The sequence below is a fragment of the Erinaceus europaeus genome, chromosome 11 (assembly GCF_950295315.1).
Source record: "Erinaceus europaeus chromosome 11, mEriEur2.1, whole genome shotgun sequence".
NCBI lineage: Eukaryota > Metazoa > Chordata > Mammalia > Eulipotyphla > Erinaceidae > Erinaceus > Erinaceus europaeus.
In genome coordinates this window covers 90,299,915-90,315,808 of record NC_080172.1, presented here as the reverse complement: position 1 = coordinate 90,315,808, position 15,894 = coordinate 90,299,915, and the positions used below count along the sequence as shown (strand labels likewise).

At 40.1% G+C, this 15,894-nt stretch overlaps 1 protein-coding gene across 1 annotated transcript in view; it reads right to left on the bottom strand.

Annotated features, from left to right (window-relative positions):
- Positions 1 to 15,633, bottom strand: part of EEIG2 (EEIG family member 2) — a 71,532-nt gene extending 55,899 nt beyond the window's left edge. Inside the window, exon 1 of the mRNA XM_060202177.1 lies at positions 15,495 to 15,633. Coding sequence (XP_060058160.1) covers positions 15,495 to 15,631 — 137 coding nt within the window. The 5' untranslated portion in view covers positions 15,632 to 15,633. The remainder of the gene's footprint in view (positions 1 to 15,494) is intronic.
- Between the last annotated feature and the right edge of the window lie 261 nt (positions 15,634 to 15,894).

Sequence of the window (15,894 nt, the reverse complement as noted above, 5' to 3'; positions counted from 1 at the left end):
CTTTGTAAATTAAATTTTATTTTTTTGTGGCTCAATAAGGTTTCTGTTATTTTTTATTCAAAAGAATGTTTCCTTATCTCAAAAATTAGAGAATTGTACCACCAATAGCAGCATGGTTACATTGGTGGCAGAAAGTTTTCTGAGTATTTGCAGTGTCCCAAAAGTCATAAAAAAAAAAAAAAGGAAAGAAAGAGAGAAGGAAAGAGAGAAAGAAAGAAAGAAAGAAAGAAAGAAAAGGAGTAAGAAGAAGAAATGCTCAAAATGTCTCCAAAAATCAGGTTGACTTTGGAGAAAGACAACCACAGCAGTTTCTGTCTTCTCACACTGCCAGCTACAGCTGTATCTCAGGATTCTGAATAGCTCGCAAAGGCACAAACGAGAAAATAGACCAGATCTGGCTATTAGAGATGACTAGAGATGAACAAGGATAGTTTCGCTGGCTGGCAGAGTGAAAGTCTGAAGATAGGGCTGAGGGAAGAAGAGGCTGTTTAAGAGACAGCAAAGTGTAGATTTCTTTTTCATGAAGTTTATGGGGGTAGGGGTGGGGGAAGGGAAGAAAGGTGATAGCAAAAGAGAAGTTACATACAAGTGGAATAAAAGACCCACGGAGATGGGTTGGCACTGAGCAAGATAGTCTATCCTCTGAAGTATGAGTGAAAAGATTGATGAAGATAAAGATTAAGTCTGTGAGTAGGAGGTGTTAAGACAGGAGACATAGCTAATAAAAAGGAGGCAAGAGCTCTTAAAACAGGGAAGGCAAGATTTAATATGATCTCATTCTTGTCCTAGCAGTTGCCTCTGGAGAAAAGAGCTCGTATCACCTGCGCCTTAGATATGAAACCAAATTACTTTATATATATTGGAAACGGTAAAGAAATTCCAGTCTTTGGTTGGTGTATTGCACCAAAGTAAAAGACTCTGTGGTGGGGGTGGGGAGGGTTCAGGTCCTGAAACATGAAGGCAGTGGAGGACCTAGTGGGGGTTGTATGGTTATGTGAAAAACCTGGACATGTTATGCATGTACAAACTACTGTATTTACTGTGGACTGTAAACAATTAATCCCCCAATAAATAAATAAATAAATAAAAGAAATTTCAGTCTTTGTATACTTCTCATCCCTGTAACCCACAGGAAAACACTAAAATGTAAGTCTTTATCACCCATTCTTCTTAAATTCCTACTCTACTCTCATCTACTGTTCTTTTTTTCTTCACTCTGATTCATCCTCCTGTTGCTGCTATTTCCCAGCTTATTCTTTTTTTATATATATATTTTAATTTCTTTATTGGGGAATTAATGTTTTACATTCAACAGTAAATACAATAGTTTGTACATGCATAACATTTCCCAGTTTTCTACATAACAATACAACCCCCACTAGGTCCTCTGTCATCCTTTTTGGACCTGTACTCTCCCCTCCCACTCACCCCAGAGTCTTTTGCTTCGGTGCAATATGCCAATTCCAGTTCAGGTTCTACTTGTGTTTGCTCTTCTAATCTTGTTTTTCAATTTCTGCCTGAGAGTGAGATCATCCCATATTCATCCTTCTGTTTCTGACTTATTTCACTTAACATGAATTTTTCAAGCTCCATCCAAGATTGGCTGAAAACAGTGAAGTCACCATTTTTTATAGCTGAGTAGTATTCCATTGTGTAGATATACCACAACTTGCTCAGCCACTCATCTGTTGCTGGACACCTGGGTTGCTTCCAGGTTTTGGCTATTACAAATTGTGGTTTGTTTTTTTTTAATTTCTTTACTGGGGAATTAATGTTTTACATTTGACAGTAAATACAATAGTTTATATATGCCATAACATTTCCCAGTTTTCCACATAACAATACAACCCCCACTATGTTCTCTGTCCCAGCTTATTCTTAACACCACCTGAGACCCCAGTTCCAAGGGTTAAACAAACTGTTGCATTCTCAACCTCTCTACTTAATACTGCTGGTTGCTTAACCTAATCCTGGACCTTTCATGAGGATACTATTGTATTGGATGAGGCCCAGTAGGGCAAATGGTGTGTGTGATCTTTTTTCACCACGCCCATCTTCCACAGAACAGTGTCCACATTTCTCTTATTTTTCAGTTCCACTTGTAGGCTATAACTTTTCTCTTTTTAAGCTTGAGTCACACTCTACATGGCTGTTACACTCCTACTTATGCCATAGTAAAGTACTAACTTTATTTTTCTAAGATTTGATTTATTCATGAGAAAGACAGGAGGAGAGAGAAAGAGCCAGACATCACTCTGGCACATGTGCTGCCGGGGATCGAACTCGGGACCTCATGCTTGAAAGTCCAAAGCTTTATCACTGTGCCACCTCCCAGACCACTGAAGTACTAATTTTATCTCTCTCTCTCTCTTTTCACCCTAATACCTGCAATGACATTACTTTTTAAAATAGATTTATTTCTTTATTGGGGGATTAGTGTTTTACATTGGACAATAGTTTGTACATGCATAACATTTCTCAGTTTTCCACATAACAATACAATCCCCACTAGGTCCTCCTGTCATTTTTTTTTTTTTTTGGACCTATACTCTCCCCCACCTCCCACCCCAGAGTCTTTTCCTTTGGTGCAACACACCAACTCTAGTTCAGGTTAAATAGATTTTATTTTAATGAGAGATGCAAAGAGAAAGATACAGAGAAAGACCAAAGCTCTACTCAGTTTTGCCTTATAGTGGTGTTAGGAATGAACCTGGGACCTCAGGTCTTCAAGCATGAAAGTGTTGTTAGAACCATTATGCTGTCTTCCCAGCCCACCAATGTATTATTTTAACACCATGTAAGTAACTGTAGGGAAACTGTGAGGATATGGTTGAGCATGGTAGAACCTCCCATTGAAAGATGGGTGCCTGAGGAGCATGGTCTTCCTGTCAGCCTCTCTCTACCAGAGATTGAGCATGGGAGAGAATGGCTTTCAGGTTCAGCTTCACCTGTCAGACTCTGCCTCACAGGGACTCTGCATTCCCAATACAATAGCTTACTTCCTTGTCTTTAAACCAAATGGTAGGGGCCAGGCGGTGGCACACTTGGTTAAGCGCACACATTACAGTGTGCAAGGATCCAGGTTCAAGCCACCTGCAGGGGGAATGCTTCACGAGTGGTGAAGCAGGGCTGCAGGTGTGTGTGTCTCTCTCCCTCTCTATCTTCCCCTCTCAATTTCTCTCTGTCTCTATATAATAATAAATAAATAAAACATAAAAAAATAAACCAAATGGTCTGTTTATTCAAAAGCTACCAGAAGTTATCATACTTGACCCATCTTCTCTTCACCCTCAGGACACCTCTCTGTCCGCTAGCCATTGATAACCCTACTTCCTCATTCCCAAAATAGCTCTCCTGCTTACACAGATGCTATCAGAGGCCCCTTTTCTCACTTCTTTGTTCTTGCCCTTCTGTATAAGACTATAACCAAACCTCACCCTCCTGACAGCAAGGACCCCTACACCCATGTACATCAAAGCCTAGCTTCCTCACTCACCTGATAGTTTTTCCCAACCCCTTACCTCTCTCTGCCCCTTTTCTGCTTTAACCATATATGGTATAAACAAGCTACCTCTTTCTGCAACCCCTTAAAAGCCTTGCCTCTCTGATCAATAAACAGATCATTGCTATCAGCTTGGTCTCCAGGTCATCTCTTGTCGCGGACAGAGTGAGTCCCATAAGACTCAGTCCCTGCTACCTTGGGTGACATTCTCCTAGACCCTCCACATCTGGTGAGCAACAGGGTGGGCACGCCAGGAGTCTGTGCCCAAGAAGAGGCCTCCCCACAAGAAGAACAGTAAATAACCTAACACCCTAGACTCAGGATGTTACTTTAGTAACATCCACATACAGGATCTGGTCAATGTCTAGACTCCTCTACAGATGGAATCTTAGGCTTTAACATCCCACTTTCTGAGCACACCTCCTACCCAACAAAATCCATCATAGCCTTATTCCTTCAACATGTATTTTCCTTTACAGTCTCTGAAACCTTCATCTTTTAACCATTCTATACTTTGCTGACTTATATTTCTGGCCTGGTTACCATCATGAAGTGTGGACCCATGTTTCATTCCCTTCTTTTCTTAACCAACATTCTAAAATCCCTTACCTCCTTTGCCTTTTTCCATACCTATGAACTTCTAAATCTACCATTCATTTTCTCCTGACATCTATGACCACTGCTGAAGGAAAATGCATGAACACATTCCTTGCCATCATTAAGATTCATATTTTAAATTCTGACTGGGTCTTTTAGATTTGCATTGGTCAGCTTCCTCTCATAGTTCTTGAGGAAGTTTTCTGATCTTTTGTCATTATCCTTGCATCTCTAACTCTACCTTTCTTGGTCACTGATAAGGCTGCTAAGGTTATTAGATGGGAATTTTCTTAAATTCTAGCTCTAAGCTAGCCTACCAACTTCACACAAATCTCTCTGCTTTTTTTTCCCCTTAATCTTAGCAATATCAAAGCAAGCCTAGACTCCCGGAAATAAGCCCCCCCACAGCATCCCCATGTAAGAACAGCAATATGCCACTGCACTTATACATGAGGCATGCTGCCATTCTCTGCTACTCCGTATACTGTTCTTATCACTCCATTCCTTCACAGGCCAGATTACTTCAAAAACCTTACAAAGGAATTCTCTCTTGTGACACTTGAACAGGGTTTGTGCAATAAATACTAGAGGGAAGTAGTGGGTTGGTTGTGCGTAGGTTGAGACAGGTGTGGACATAAAGCTAATGAGACATTTGATCCAGATCATGAAGAGGGGTTGGAATTTGAATCAACTAAAAGAAAAGCAAAGAGATGAGAAAAGGAGGGAGTACCAAGAAGGCATAAATGTACACACATTTGTCTAAACAAGCTACCCTAGCTAAATAAAAGATTAAGGAGACAGTATAAAATTAAAAGTTCAAGGTTATGTCCAACCTTGGAATTAGAAAGGATCTTAAGAATTATCTAAGAGCCCTTGTAAAGACAGGTAACATTCCTGACAAATGGACAAAGTACTGATATAGCCTGTTTTCCCTACTATATACTCTTTGAAAATGACAGAGGTAATTAATGAGTTAGAATATTACACTGACTAGAAACATGCTTTCTCTACCAGGCACAAGGACCCAGGCTCAAGTCCCCAGCCCCCACCTACAGCAGAAGGAGCTGCACAAGCAGTGATGCAGTGCTGCAGGTGTCTCTCAGTCTCTTTGCTTCTCTAGCCCCCACCCCTTTTAATTTCATTGTCCTAAGGAAAACAAAAAACTCTGTCAGGAATAGTAGATTCAGCATGCAAGCACCAAGTCCCAGAGATAATCTCAGTGGCAATTAAAACAAGTAAGCCAAATACTTTTTAAAAATAATTTTCTGGGGCTGGGTAGTGGCCCACCTGGTTGAGTGCACATATTACCACGCACAAGGATCTGGGGTCAAGCTTCTGATTCCCACCCACAGGGAGGAAGCTACACGAGCAGTGAAGCAATGCTGCCGGAGTCTCTCTTTTTCTCTCCCTCTCAATTTCTCTCTGTTCTATCAAATAAAAAGCACATGAAAGAGAAAAGAGTGGCCAGGTGGTGGCGCACCTGGTTAAGCGCACACAATACAGTGAGTGCCTAAGGACCCAGGTTCAAGCCTCTGGTCTCCACCTGCAGGGGGAAAGCTTCAGGAGTGGTGAAGCAGGGCTGTAGGTATCTTTCTGTCTCTCTCCCTCACTATCTTCCATTCTTCTCTCAATTTCTCTCTGTCTCTATCCAATAATAAATAAAATTAATTTAAAAAAAAGAAAGAGAAAAGAAGGAAACATGCTTTCTTTAACATTTTCTACTATCCCAGTTTTCTCTTCTGATGCAACCAACAAAAGATTAGCCCTCTATTGGACAACTAAAAAAAAAAATAGTATCTTTTTTTCTGCCAGGATTTTCACTGTGTCTTTAGGCCTGCAAGACTCCACTGCTCTTAGTGGCTTTTATTTTTTAGCTAGAGGGTGAGAGGCAGAGAAGGAGAGAAAGACACAGAGGTAGGAGAAATGCCACAGCACCACTTTACTGCACAGAAAGTTTCCTCTGCATGGTGCTCCCACTCAATGGCCGGAAGCTTGAACCCAGGTTGTCTAGAATGGTAAAGTGTGTTCTACCAGGTGAGCCTACTCCTGTCCCCCAAATATTTTTCATTTAATGATGAGTGACCTGGAACAAATAACATAGGTTTTCTGATAATCCAATTTTTCCTCTCTAAAAGAAAGTTATAACAGAGGCTAGTTGCCCTCTAATGCCTGTCCTCCTTATTTATTTACCATAATTGAATCTTTAATTCTTTACAGTGAGGCCTAGTAAAGGCTAATTTTTTTTGGTCATTTTTATTTGTGATTAGTAAGACTGTAAGATTTACAGAGTGTGGTTTCCCACCACCAACATTCTGTATCTCCACCCTCCCACCACCATAGTTCTTACAAAGTTCTTACAAATAACTTGTTTGCTTCTATCTTTTCCTTTCTTTTGTTTTTCTTCCTGTATTTTTTTCTTTTTAATTAATTTTTTTTTTGCCTCCAGGGTTATTGCTGGGGTTTGGTGCACCTGCACTATGAATCCACTGCTCCTGGAGGCCATTTTTTCCCCTTTTGTTGCCCTTCTTGTTTATCATTGTTGTCATTATTGTTGTTGTTGCTGTCATTGTTGTTGGATAGGACAGAGAGAAATGGAGAGAGGAGGGGAAGACAGAGAGGGGGAGAAAAAGATAGATACCTGCAGACCTGCTTCACCACTGGTGAAGCAACTCCCTGCAGGTGGGGAGCCGGGGGCTCGAACTGGGATCCTTATGCTGGTCCTTGCACTTTGCACCACCTGCGCTTAACCAGCTGTGCTACTGCCCGACTCCCTGATTTCTCAGAATATTAATATACTTCTGTGGATCTCTATTTGATAGTATGCTGTTTCCCCCGAATGAACATGAATGATAAAGGCTATTTCCCCCAAATGAACATTAATTTAGCACTTCTTCATGCTTCTGTTGCCTCAGGTTATAAACTGAGAGTAATAATAGTAGTAATAGTAATACTTTTCCCTTTTTATTTGGATGGTGTATTGCATCAAAGCAAAAGACTCTAGGAAAAGAGGAGGAAGAGAATTTCGAGGTCCTGGTGCAGAATGAAATTGTACGCATGTGTCAAAAATTTTTGTAAACGATTATTTTTGAGGATTTAAATAATAAAGACCCAGAGAAAGTATTCAGTAAGTATTAGTTGTCTATTATATTATACTACAGCTATGTCAATAATATCAATTGGTGACTACATTACTAGTTAGAACAGAGTCTGGTGATAAATGGTTAAGTAGTATCTTTTTTACATTTTTTTAATTTATTATTATCTTTATTTATTGGATAGAGACAGTCAGAAATCAAGAGGGAGGAGGGTGATAGAGAGAGAGAGAGAGAGACAAAGAGATACCTGCAGCCCTGCTTCACCACTCGTAAAGCTTTCCCTCTGCTGGTGGGGACCAGGGGCTCAAACCCAGGTCCTTGTGCATTGTAATACATGTGCTCAACCAGGTGCGCCACCTGGGTCCCTTAAGTAGTATCTTATAATACTGGTTCCTTTTTAATATTTGCTACCCAATTGTGGCCATTTATCTTAATATGTCAATGTCATGTACTAAAGGACAAATTGACTATATCAAATGTCTTAAAAATCTGTATACCCAGGGGGTCGGGTAGTGGCGCAGTGGGTTAAGCGCACGTGGCTGCACGTGGCACAAAGCACAGGGACCGGTGTAAGGATCCCGGTTCGAGCCCCCGGCTCCCCACCTGCAGTGGAGTCGCTTCAACGGGCGGTGAAGCAGGTATGCAGGTGTCTATCTTTCTCTCCCCCTCTCTCTGTCTTCCCCTCCTCTCTCCATTTCTCTCTGTCCTATCCAACAACAAAGCAACGTCAACAATGGCAATAATAACCGCAACGAGGCTGCAACAACTAGGGCAACAAAAAGGGGGAAAAATGGCCTCCAGGAGCGGTGGATTCATGGTGCACCGAGCCCAGCAATAACCCTGGAGGGAAAAAAAAAATCTATATACCCTTCACTTGATAATTCTTTTTTTGAGTTTAATTTTTATATAATGGATATGCACAAAATTTGGCTATAAGGATGCTAATTGTAATACTTTTATAAAATAGTTAAGAAAAATGACTTCTATGACTGGGAAGATAGCACAGTGATTAGTGATTATACAGAAGACTTCCATGCCTGAGTCACTAAAGGTCCCAAGTTCAATCCCTAGCATCACTATAAGGCAAAGCCGAGTGCTGCTCTGGTAATAAAATAAATAAATAAATAAATTACTACTTCAAAGAACAACCAATTCAAAATGGTCTTGAGTCAACAAACTATGTAAATCCAAACAGAGGAATCGTATGCATCTATGAAAAAGATTGTGGAGCCAGGAGATAGCTCACCTTATAGGGTGAGCATCTTACCATATGTGAAGCCCTGGTTGGATCCATAGCTCTTCCTGGGATAACATGCAATGGTGGTAGTTAGTGGTGGTGGGGAGAGGTCCATGGATGGTGCAGCAGTGCTGTGATTCTTCTCCCCTTTCTTCTCTCTCCCTCTGTTTCTCTAAATAGAAAATGATCAAGACCTCTGGTCTCCACCTGCAGAAGGTAAGCTTTTAAGAGTTGTAGAGCCATGCTGCAGGTGTCTCCCTTTCTTGTTGTCTCTCTCCTTCTTTTTCTCTTTCCCTCTCTATCAAAATGAAGAAAGAAAGAAAGAAAAAGAAAAAAAAAAAAACACTGGGAGTGGTGGAGTGTTTCTGTAGGAACCAAGCCCCAGTAATAACTCTGGTGATAAAACAAAACAAAATAAAATGAAACAAAACAAACAAGTTGGACCAAGGAAGCTGCTTCATGTGTCACATGTATATTCACTTATTAAACAATGATGGGAAGATACATTCAGTGACAAACATAAGGAACAGTATGGTGTGTCTTTTTTTTTTTTTTTTTAAAGATAGAGACAGAGAGGCAGAGTAATGACAGAAAGAGTGAACGAGACCACAACACCAAAGGTTCATTCCTTCAATTCAGTGAATTCAAGCCTGGGTTGTGCTCATGGCAAAGCAGCACACTACCTAAGTAGTGGGATCCCCTTTTGGCTAAAAGGATATATGATAAGTTGTGTTGTGTATGTATATAAATATACTTACACATACATATATAGCCATATGAAAAGATCAATAATGATTTCTAGGCTATAGATCAAAATAATAATTATCACTGGGGAGGCTCATTGTTCTGCCCTTGCTACTTTTCTACTTTCTAAGTTTTCCACATGAATCTAGATTTCTTTTGCAATAAGGGAAAAAGTTACTAAAAAGAAGTACACAATGTGCAGTGAACTACAATCTTGAAAACATGAAGAACCCTTTCACTGGCCAAAGAGAAAAACTTTAGCTTGTTTACAAAGTAAATGATCCAATACACAGATGTGCTCATGGGCTTCCCGGACACTCCCTGAATTCACATGGGTTGGTTTTCTTCTTTTTTTCCACATGCCCATGTGAAAGGTAGAAAAGTATTTAGCTATGAGCACAAAAATAGAAAGTGAAAAAAAAAAAAGAACAAATTAAGGCAAACGTGGGAGTCCTAAAGGATAGAAAAAAAAAAAATTCTTTGTCATCTTAATCTTTTAAAACATAAATCAAAAATTAAATTTTCCCTGAGAATCTTAATCTCAAATGTGATTTAATGCTTTGACAAAGGAAGAGTGCTCTGAAAAGATTTAGATACTGTAAGTGTAATTTAAATATAATTTTTAAAAGTCTTAAAATATTTTACTAGGTATCCATTTTATTAGCAATCCATAGTAAGTGTGTCTTCAACTGCTTATCAGGCTCACTGTCATACAAATTATCTCTTCATCTCCTCTCCCATTGTAAACTATTCTCAACACAACAAAGTAAAAACACCACAACGAACAGTCTTAGAGCCAAATTTTGTACACACCCATTATTGTTTACTTAAGATGAACTCATGGAAATGGAAATATTAGTCAAAGGAAATATTAAGTATGTTAAATGGAAATATTAAGTATGTTAAACTAATATTTATGATTATAACCAATGAGATTTTATTTATCTTACGTAATAAATTACTAATTTACAGTAATAATAAATTAAACACTTATTTTAATAAGACTCTGAGGCTCTTAATAACTTTTATCTGGGCTATTTTCCTAGCCTCCCAATTTGTCTCCCTATTGTCCACCTATCCCCACTTTAGTCCAAAGAGCATCCACTCACCAAGCATCTTAAATAGTACTTTAATTATATTTATATTAAAGTATATAATATACATATCAATAAAATATATTTATATTATTTAATATTATATATTTAATTACATGTGTGCCATATATAATTTTATTTATTTGTTTGTTTGTTTATTTTACTAGAGTACTGCTGAGTTCTGGTTTATGGTGGTGCTGAGGATAGATGCTGGGTCCTTTGACACCTCAGGCATGAAAGTCTTTTTGCATAACCATTATGATATCTGCCTAGCCCAGGAAATGATTTATAATAAGGAATCTGTGCCTTGTAGTTACAAAAAGATAGTTGTTGTAAAGCTAAGAGTAGAAATTTGGAATGAAGTGGGGTTGAGCCCAAATCCTATTTTACCATAGTGGTTGGGCTACTGAACTTCTCATATATTTTATCTATAAACTAGAAACCATTATTAGATAGATAATTGTTGTGAGAACTTACTAAGATGATATACTTAAACACCATAATGCTCTGGCATCCAGTTGACACTTAAAGAGAAGACAAAGAGCTTGTCTAGAAGGGTTCATGATCTATAGATGTTATACTTAATTCCTTTATGCTGATCACTATGAAAGGATTAACTTGAGAAATAGATCTCATTTTAATTTATATTTAATTACAACTTAGTGCAATCATTTTACATTGACCTCTACCCTGTGGCAGTGGAAAGTAAACTCCTTTTTTATTATTATCTTTATTTATTTATTGGATAGAGACAGTCAGAAATTGAGAGGGAAGGTAGAGAGAAAGAGAGACAGAGAGACACCTGCAACACTGCTTTTCCACTTGCAAAGCTCTCCCCCTGCAGGTGGGGACTGGGGATTCGAACCTGGGTCCTTGTGCACTGTAACAGGTGCTCCACCACCAGTCCCTGAAAGTAAACTCTTTATAAAAACATACAGGTCTTTATCTTCTACCTCTGTTCACTGTGAACAGGTAACTCAGGATGACTTGCTCAAGCTACCCTCTCTTTCCCACTCCCCACTTTCTTTAAAATGTAAATTCACTCTCCCCATATGTTCAACTGAAAAGCTAATATGATTATCAGTAGCCATTACTGCTATAAATACACTCTTCCTTCAGAATTTCAACAACACTCACATACTGTCTGGCCCATTGATTAGGCACTAAATAATCCTATCTCCAACTATCAAGCATTTATACATCCATGGACTAATTTCACTAAGTAGAAGTAATTCCCTATAGATTTCAATGCTTATTGTATTCCTTGTAGTCCCTGGATGATGCTAAAAGAAAAAAAACCTGGCAAATGCTCATTAAATATTTGGTGAACAATGAATGATTTGCCTCTTTAATTTTTTTTTTTTTTTAACCAGGTCACAGTTCAGCTCTGGTTTATTCTGGTGCAGGGACTTTGGAGTCTGAGGGATGAGAGTCTCTTTGCATAACCATTTTGCTGTCTACCATTTTTGCCTGCCTCTTTAGCTTTTTAATATTTTATTTATCAATATTTATTTTGGATAGAGACTGAAAGAAAGTGATAGAGAAAGGGGATATAGAGGGAGAAAGAAAGAGAAAAACACCTGCAGCACTGTTTCATCATTTGTGAAACATCCCCTCTGCAGGTGGGGGCCGAGCCTTGAACCCAGGTCCTTGATGCTATAATGTGTATGCCACTGCCTGCCCCCCGTCCCCGCATCTTTAGTATTTGGTACAAAAGTCCCTTACATTATTCGCTTGCTTATAAAAATCAGTAATTCTTCAAAAAGTGAAATTCCAAAAATAAAAAAATCTATCATTTAATTAGAGATATGCTACCTACAGAGGTACAATTAAGAGTTATACAATTTTGAAACAATTCAAGTCTGAAGGTATTTGAGATTTTTACATTTTTTTAAACTGTTTAATTCAACTTTTATAAAGACTTATTTATTTCTAGGCTTGAGAGAGAGAGATCAGAGGACTGACTGTTCTCAACTTGGCATATGTGGTGCAAGTCACAGAACCTGGGGCTTCAAGCATGCATGTCCTGTCTCCTCAGTCATATATATACATACATACATATATATATTTATATATATATGTATGTATGTATATATTTTTAACTTAAAATGAGATCTATTTCTCAAGTTAATCCTTTCATAGTGATCAGCATAAAGGAATTAAGTATAACATCTATAGATCATGAACCCTTCTAGACAAGCTCTTTGTCTTCTCTTTAAGTGTCAACTGGATGCCAGAGCATTATGGTGTTTAAGTATATCATCTTAGTAAGTTCTCTCAACAATTATCTATCTAATAATGGTTTCTAGTTTATAGATAAAATATATGAGAAGTTCAGTAGCCCAACCACTATGGTAAAATAGGATTTGGGCTCAACCCCACTTCGTTCCAAATTTCTACTCTTAGCTTTACAACAACTATCTTTTTGTGACTACAAGGCACAGATTCCTCATTATAAATCATTTCCTGGGCTAGGCAGATATCATAATGGTTATGCAAAAAGACTTTCATGCCTGAGGTGTCAAAGGACCCAGCATCTATCCTCAGCACCACCATAAACCAGAACTCAGCAGTACTCTAGTAAAATAAACAAACAAATAAATAAATAAAATAAATCACTTCTTTCCAAGCCACATAGGGTTTTGTCTGTCTGTTTTGTTTGGTCATAGAGAGTAATATTCCTAGCCTTGTTGACCTTGATTAAAGTCAAATTTTAGTTGGGAGAGAAAAGGATACATTTAACTTAGAGTAGTTTGAATTTTCCTTTCCAACTCTTGCAAAATACAAATCAAATCATATATTGTTACTTGTTAAAACTATTAGGAAACCCCATATTTAGCATGACACACAATTTTATCTGATCTGCCATCAATCTGCTTGAAATTAGACAGTCCAGATTCATGCCATTTCACTTACCAGAATGGGGATTTTGTGAAAGTTAGTTGTATTTTGTTTCATTTTATTAAGCCACAAAAATGGGAATTTCTATCACATGGTAGAATATAGCTGTGAGGATTACATAATATATTTAATGGGCACAAACTATACTATTTTCTGTATAAATGATTGTGTCCATTGTCAAAATAACTGACTTCTGCCAATAAGCACCCTGAAGGAGATAGTAATGAAGTACCATGAACACCTTGAAGGAGAGCGTAAGGAAGTACCCTCACCACCAGGTGTCACCACTGGGCTAAGAGCTGGCCTAAAAGCCAAAAGTGGATAGATGGGATCCAATAGCAAAACAGTCTTAACTACAGGCCACTGAAGGGTTTTAGCTTTTCAGCACTTTAAGAACTGGCATAACATTGTTTTTTTTTTAATTAGTGATCTAGTATTGATTTACAAAATTACATGTCAACAGAAGTATAATTCCACACCGTTCCCACCACCAGAGTTCTGAATGCCTGACCCTTCCATTCCCAATCACCACAGTTCTCAATATACGCGGATATCTTCTCCCACCCTGTCCAACGCTTGACGTCTCGTCACCCAATCTGGTCTCCTACGTCTACACTGAACTTCTCTGTTCCAGTCTCTTGGAAACAGAGCTGGCAGTCAGCTGAGGTAAAGAACAAACACCTCATCACAGACCCCTGCAAGCGTCAACCTGGCTTTGACCTAGCACGTTAGGATTGGGCCCTCCTCAATCGCTATGGAACAGGCCATGGCCGGTGCGCTGCTATGTTCCATCGCTGGGGAGCCAGAGACAACCCGAACTGCCCCTGCGGCTACAGACAGACTATGACCCACATAGTCAACGACTGCCACCTCTCCAGATTCAAAGGAGGTCTCGAAACTTTACATCAGGCTCAACCTGACGCTGTTGACTGGCTACGGAAGAAGGGCAAACGCTAGAAGAACAGTTCTCAAGGTTGCATACATGGGTTAACTATTATCTTTAAGTATCTGTCCAGATTTTCACATAATACTGGCACAATATTTGCTGCACCACCCTAAACTGTTCTCTTACTCGTGTCATAACTTGCTTTATTATAATTAATCAGCTGAATAACCAAAGAAGATATGAATTTTTGCCAACCATTTAATAATTAAAACTATCTTGTATAGTTTTTAATTCTGAGAATCAGTAGTGTTTCCCCATGGATCCTTAGGTTTGTCCAACGACATATTTATATTTTCTTTTCTATCCCCAATTCCGTAACTCATTGACACGGTTTCTTCTAGATTAATATGGATATGATAGAGCTGGAGAGATAGTATGATGGCTATGAAAAAAAGGCTTTCATGCCTGAGGTTCAATCCCCAGCACCACCATAAGTCAGAGCTGAGCAGTGGTCTGGCAGGAAAAAAAAAGGGGGGGAGGAAGAAGAAGAAATAGATAAAAGTAAACCATAATATATTTTATGGGTAAGCATCAAGTCATAAGCAGTAAGTAAGCATTGACTATTAACATCTCCCCTGAATCCTATGAACCTCAAAGTTCATTTAAAAACATTGTGCAAGTTCTCTATTTGCTTAGAGAATACTTACCTTTGGTTTAAATCTGTCAACCTATGAATAGATCTGAAATTACTCAAGGAACATTCTCCTCTCTGGCTTCATTCTGTAACCTGCCAAGAGTGTCCAAGAGTTCATTTCAACATAAGAGGCAAGGTCTGGGCTCTCCTTTAGACTCCAAGTCTTCGACCTTGAGACCACTTGTGGACTCTTCAAGATGAGTAATTAGGAGCTAGCCTGACCAGCGTAGGTCTTGGGTAAGGTACAGAATGTTACCTGCTAGGGAACATTTGAGTCAAATCAAGCATGACCAGGCCTACCTAGCCACATCATGAAGGTGAATTATGGCACTCTTGTCCCTGGAGCCATCTGGGTTATTTTTGCTTTTGCTTGAACCACCACTCAAGTTGCACTTTGCAATGTCACAAACATGGAAACGTCTGAAGAGAAACCCGAAAGCATCCATCCATTCCCCTTGCTCCCATTCCTAGAGAACTGAGGCGGGAAGAATAGATACCAGGGACCATCTGGCATCAGGAAGGCAGCAGCCAAGCCCAGAAGAGAGGAACCCATTAGGGAAGAGCACTCTGAGCAGATCGATATATGCCTGACCCATTTCAGACAGGTCCCCAGAGAAAGAGGAGCTCACGGAAGCTGGTGGCCCTGTTGGAGCAAAAGGGCTGAGGCAAGAGATGCTGTGCACCCCCCCACACACACACACCGCCCCTATCAGCACCTGCGGGTGGCGGGCCAGGGCGCGTTACCTGGGGGACTCGGCGGTGAAGCTGCCGCCGTCCAGCAGCCGCATCTTGCAGAAGAGGACCCCGTTGACGAATGGAACCGAGGAGAGCTCCTCGAGCTCGAAGTCCACCTTAAACTTAAACTTCTTCTTCTTCATCATGATGAGCGCCAGACGCCGGCGAGCCGGGAGCGGGGGCGGCCCCCGGGGGCTCGCGGGCCGTCGCCGCCGCTTCAGCTCTGCGGAGCCCCGTGCCGGCTCGGCTCCATGGCCGGGGCCGCGAGCAGCGCGCGGGGGCGCGGCTGGGGGGCGCCGCGGGCCGCCCGGGGCCGGCGCCGCCGCCTCTCGCAGCAGCTCGGATCGGAGCGCGGCGGCGGCGGCCGCAGCGCGGACCCCGCGAGTCCACGGGGAGAGGCCGCGCTGCA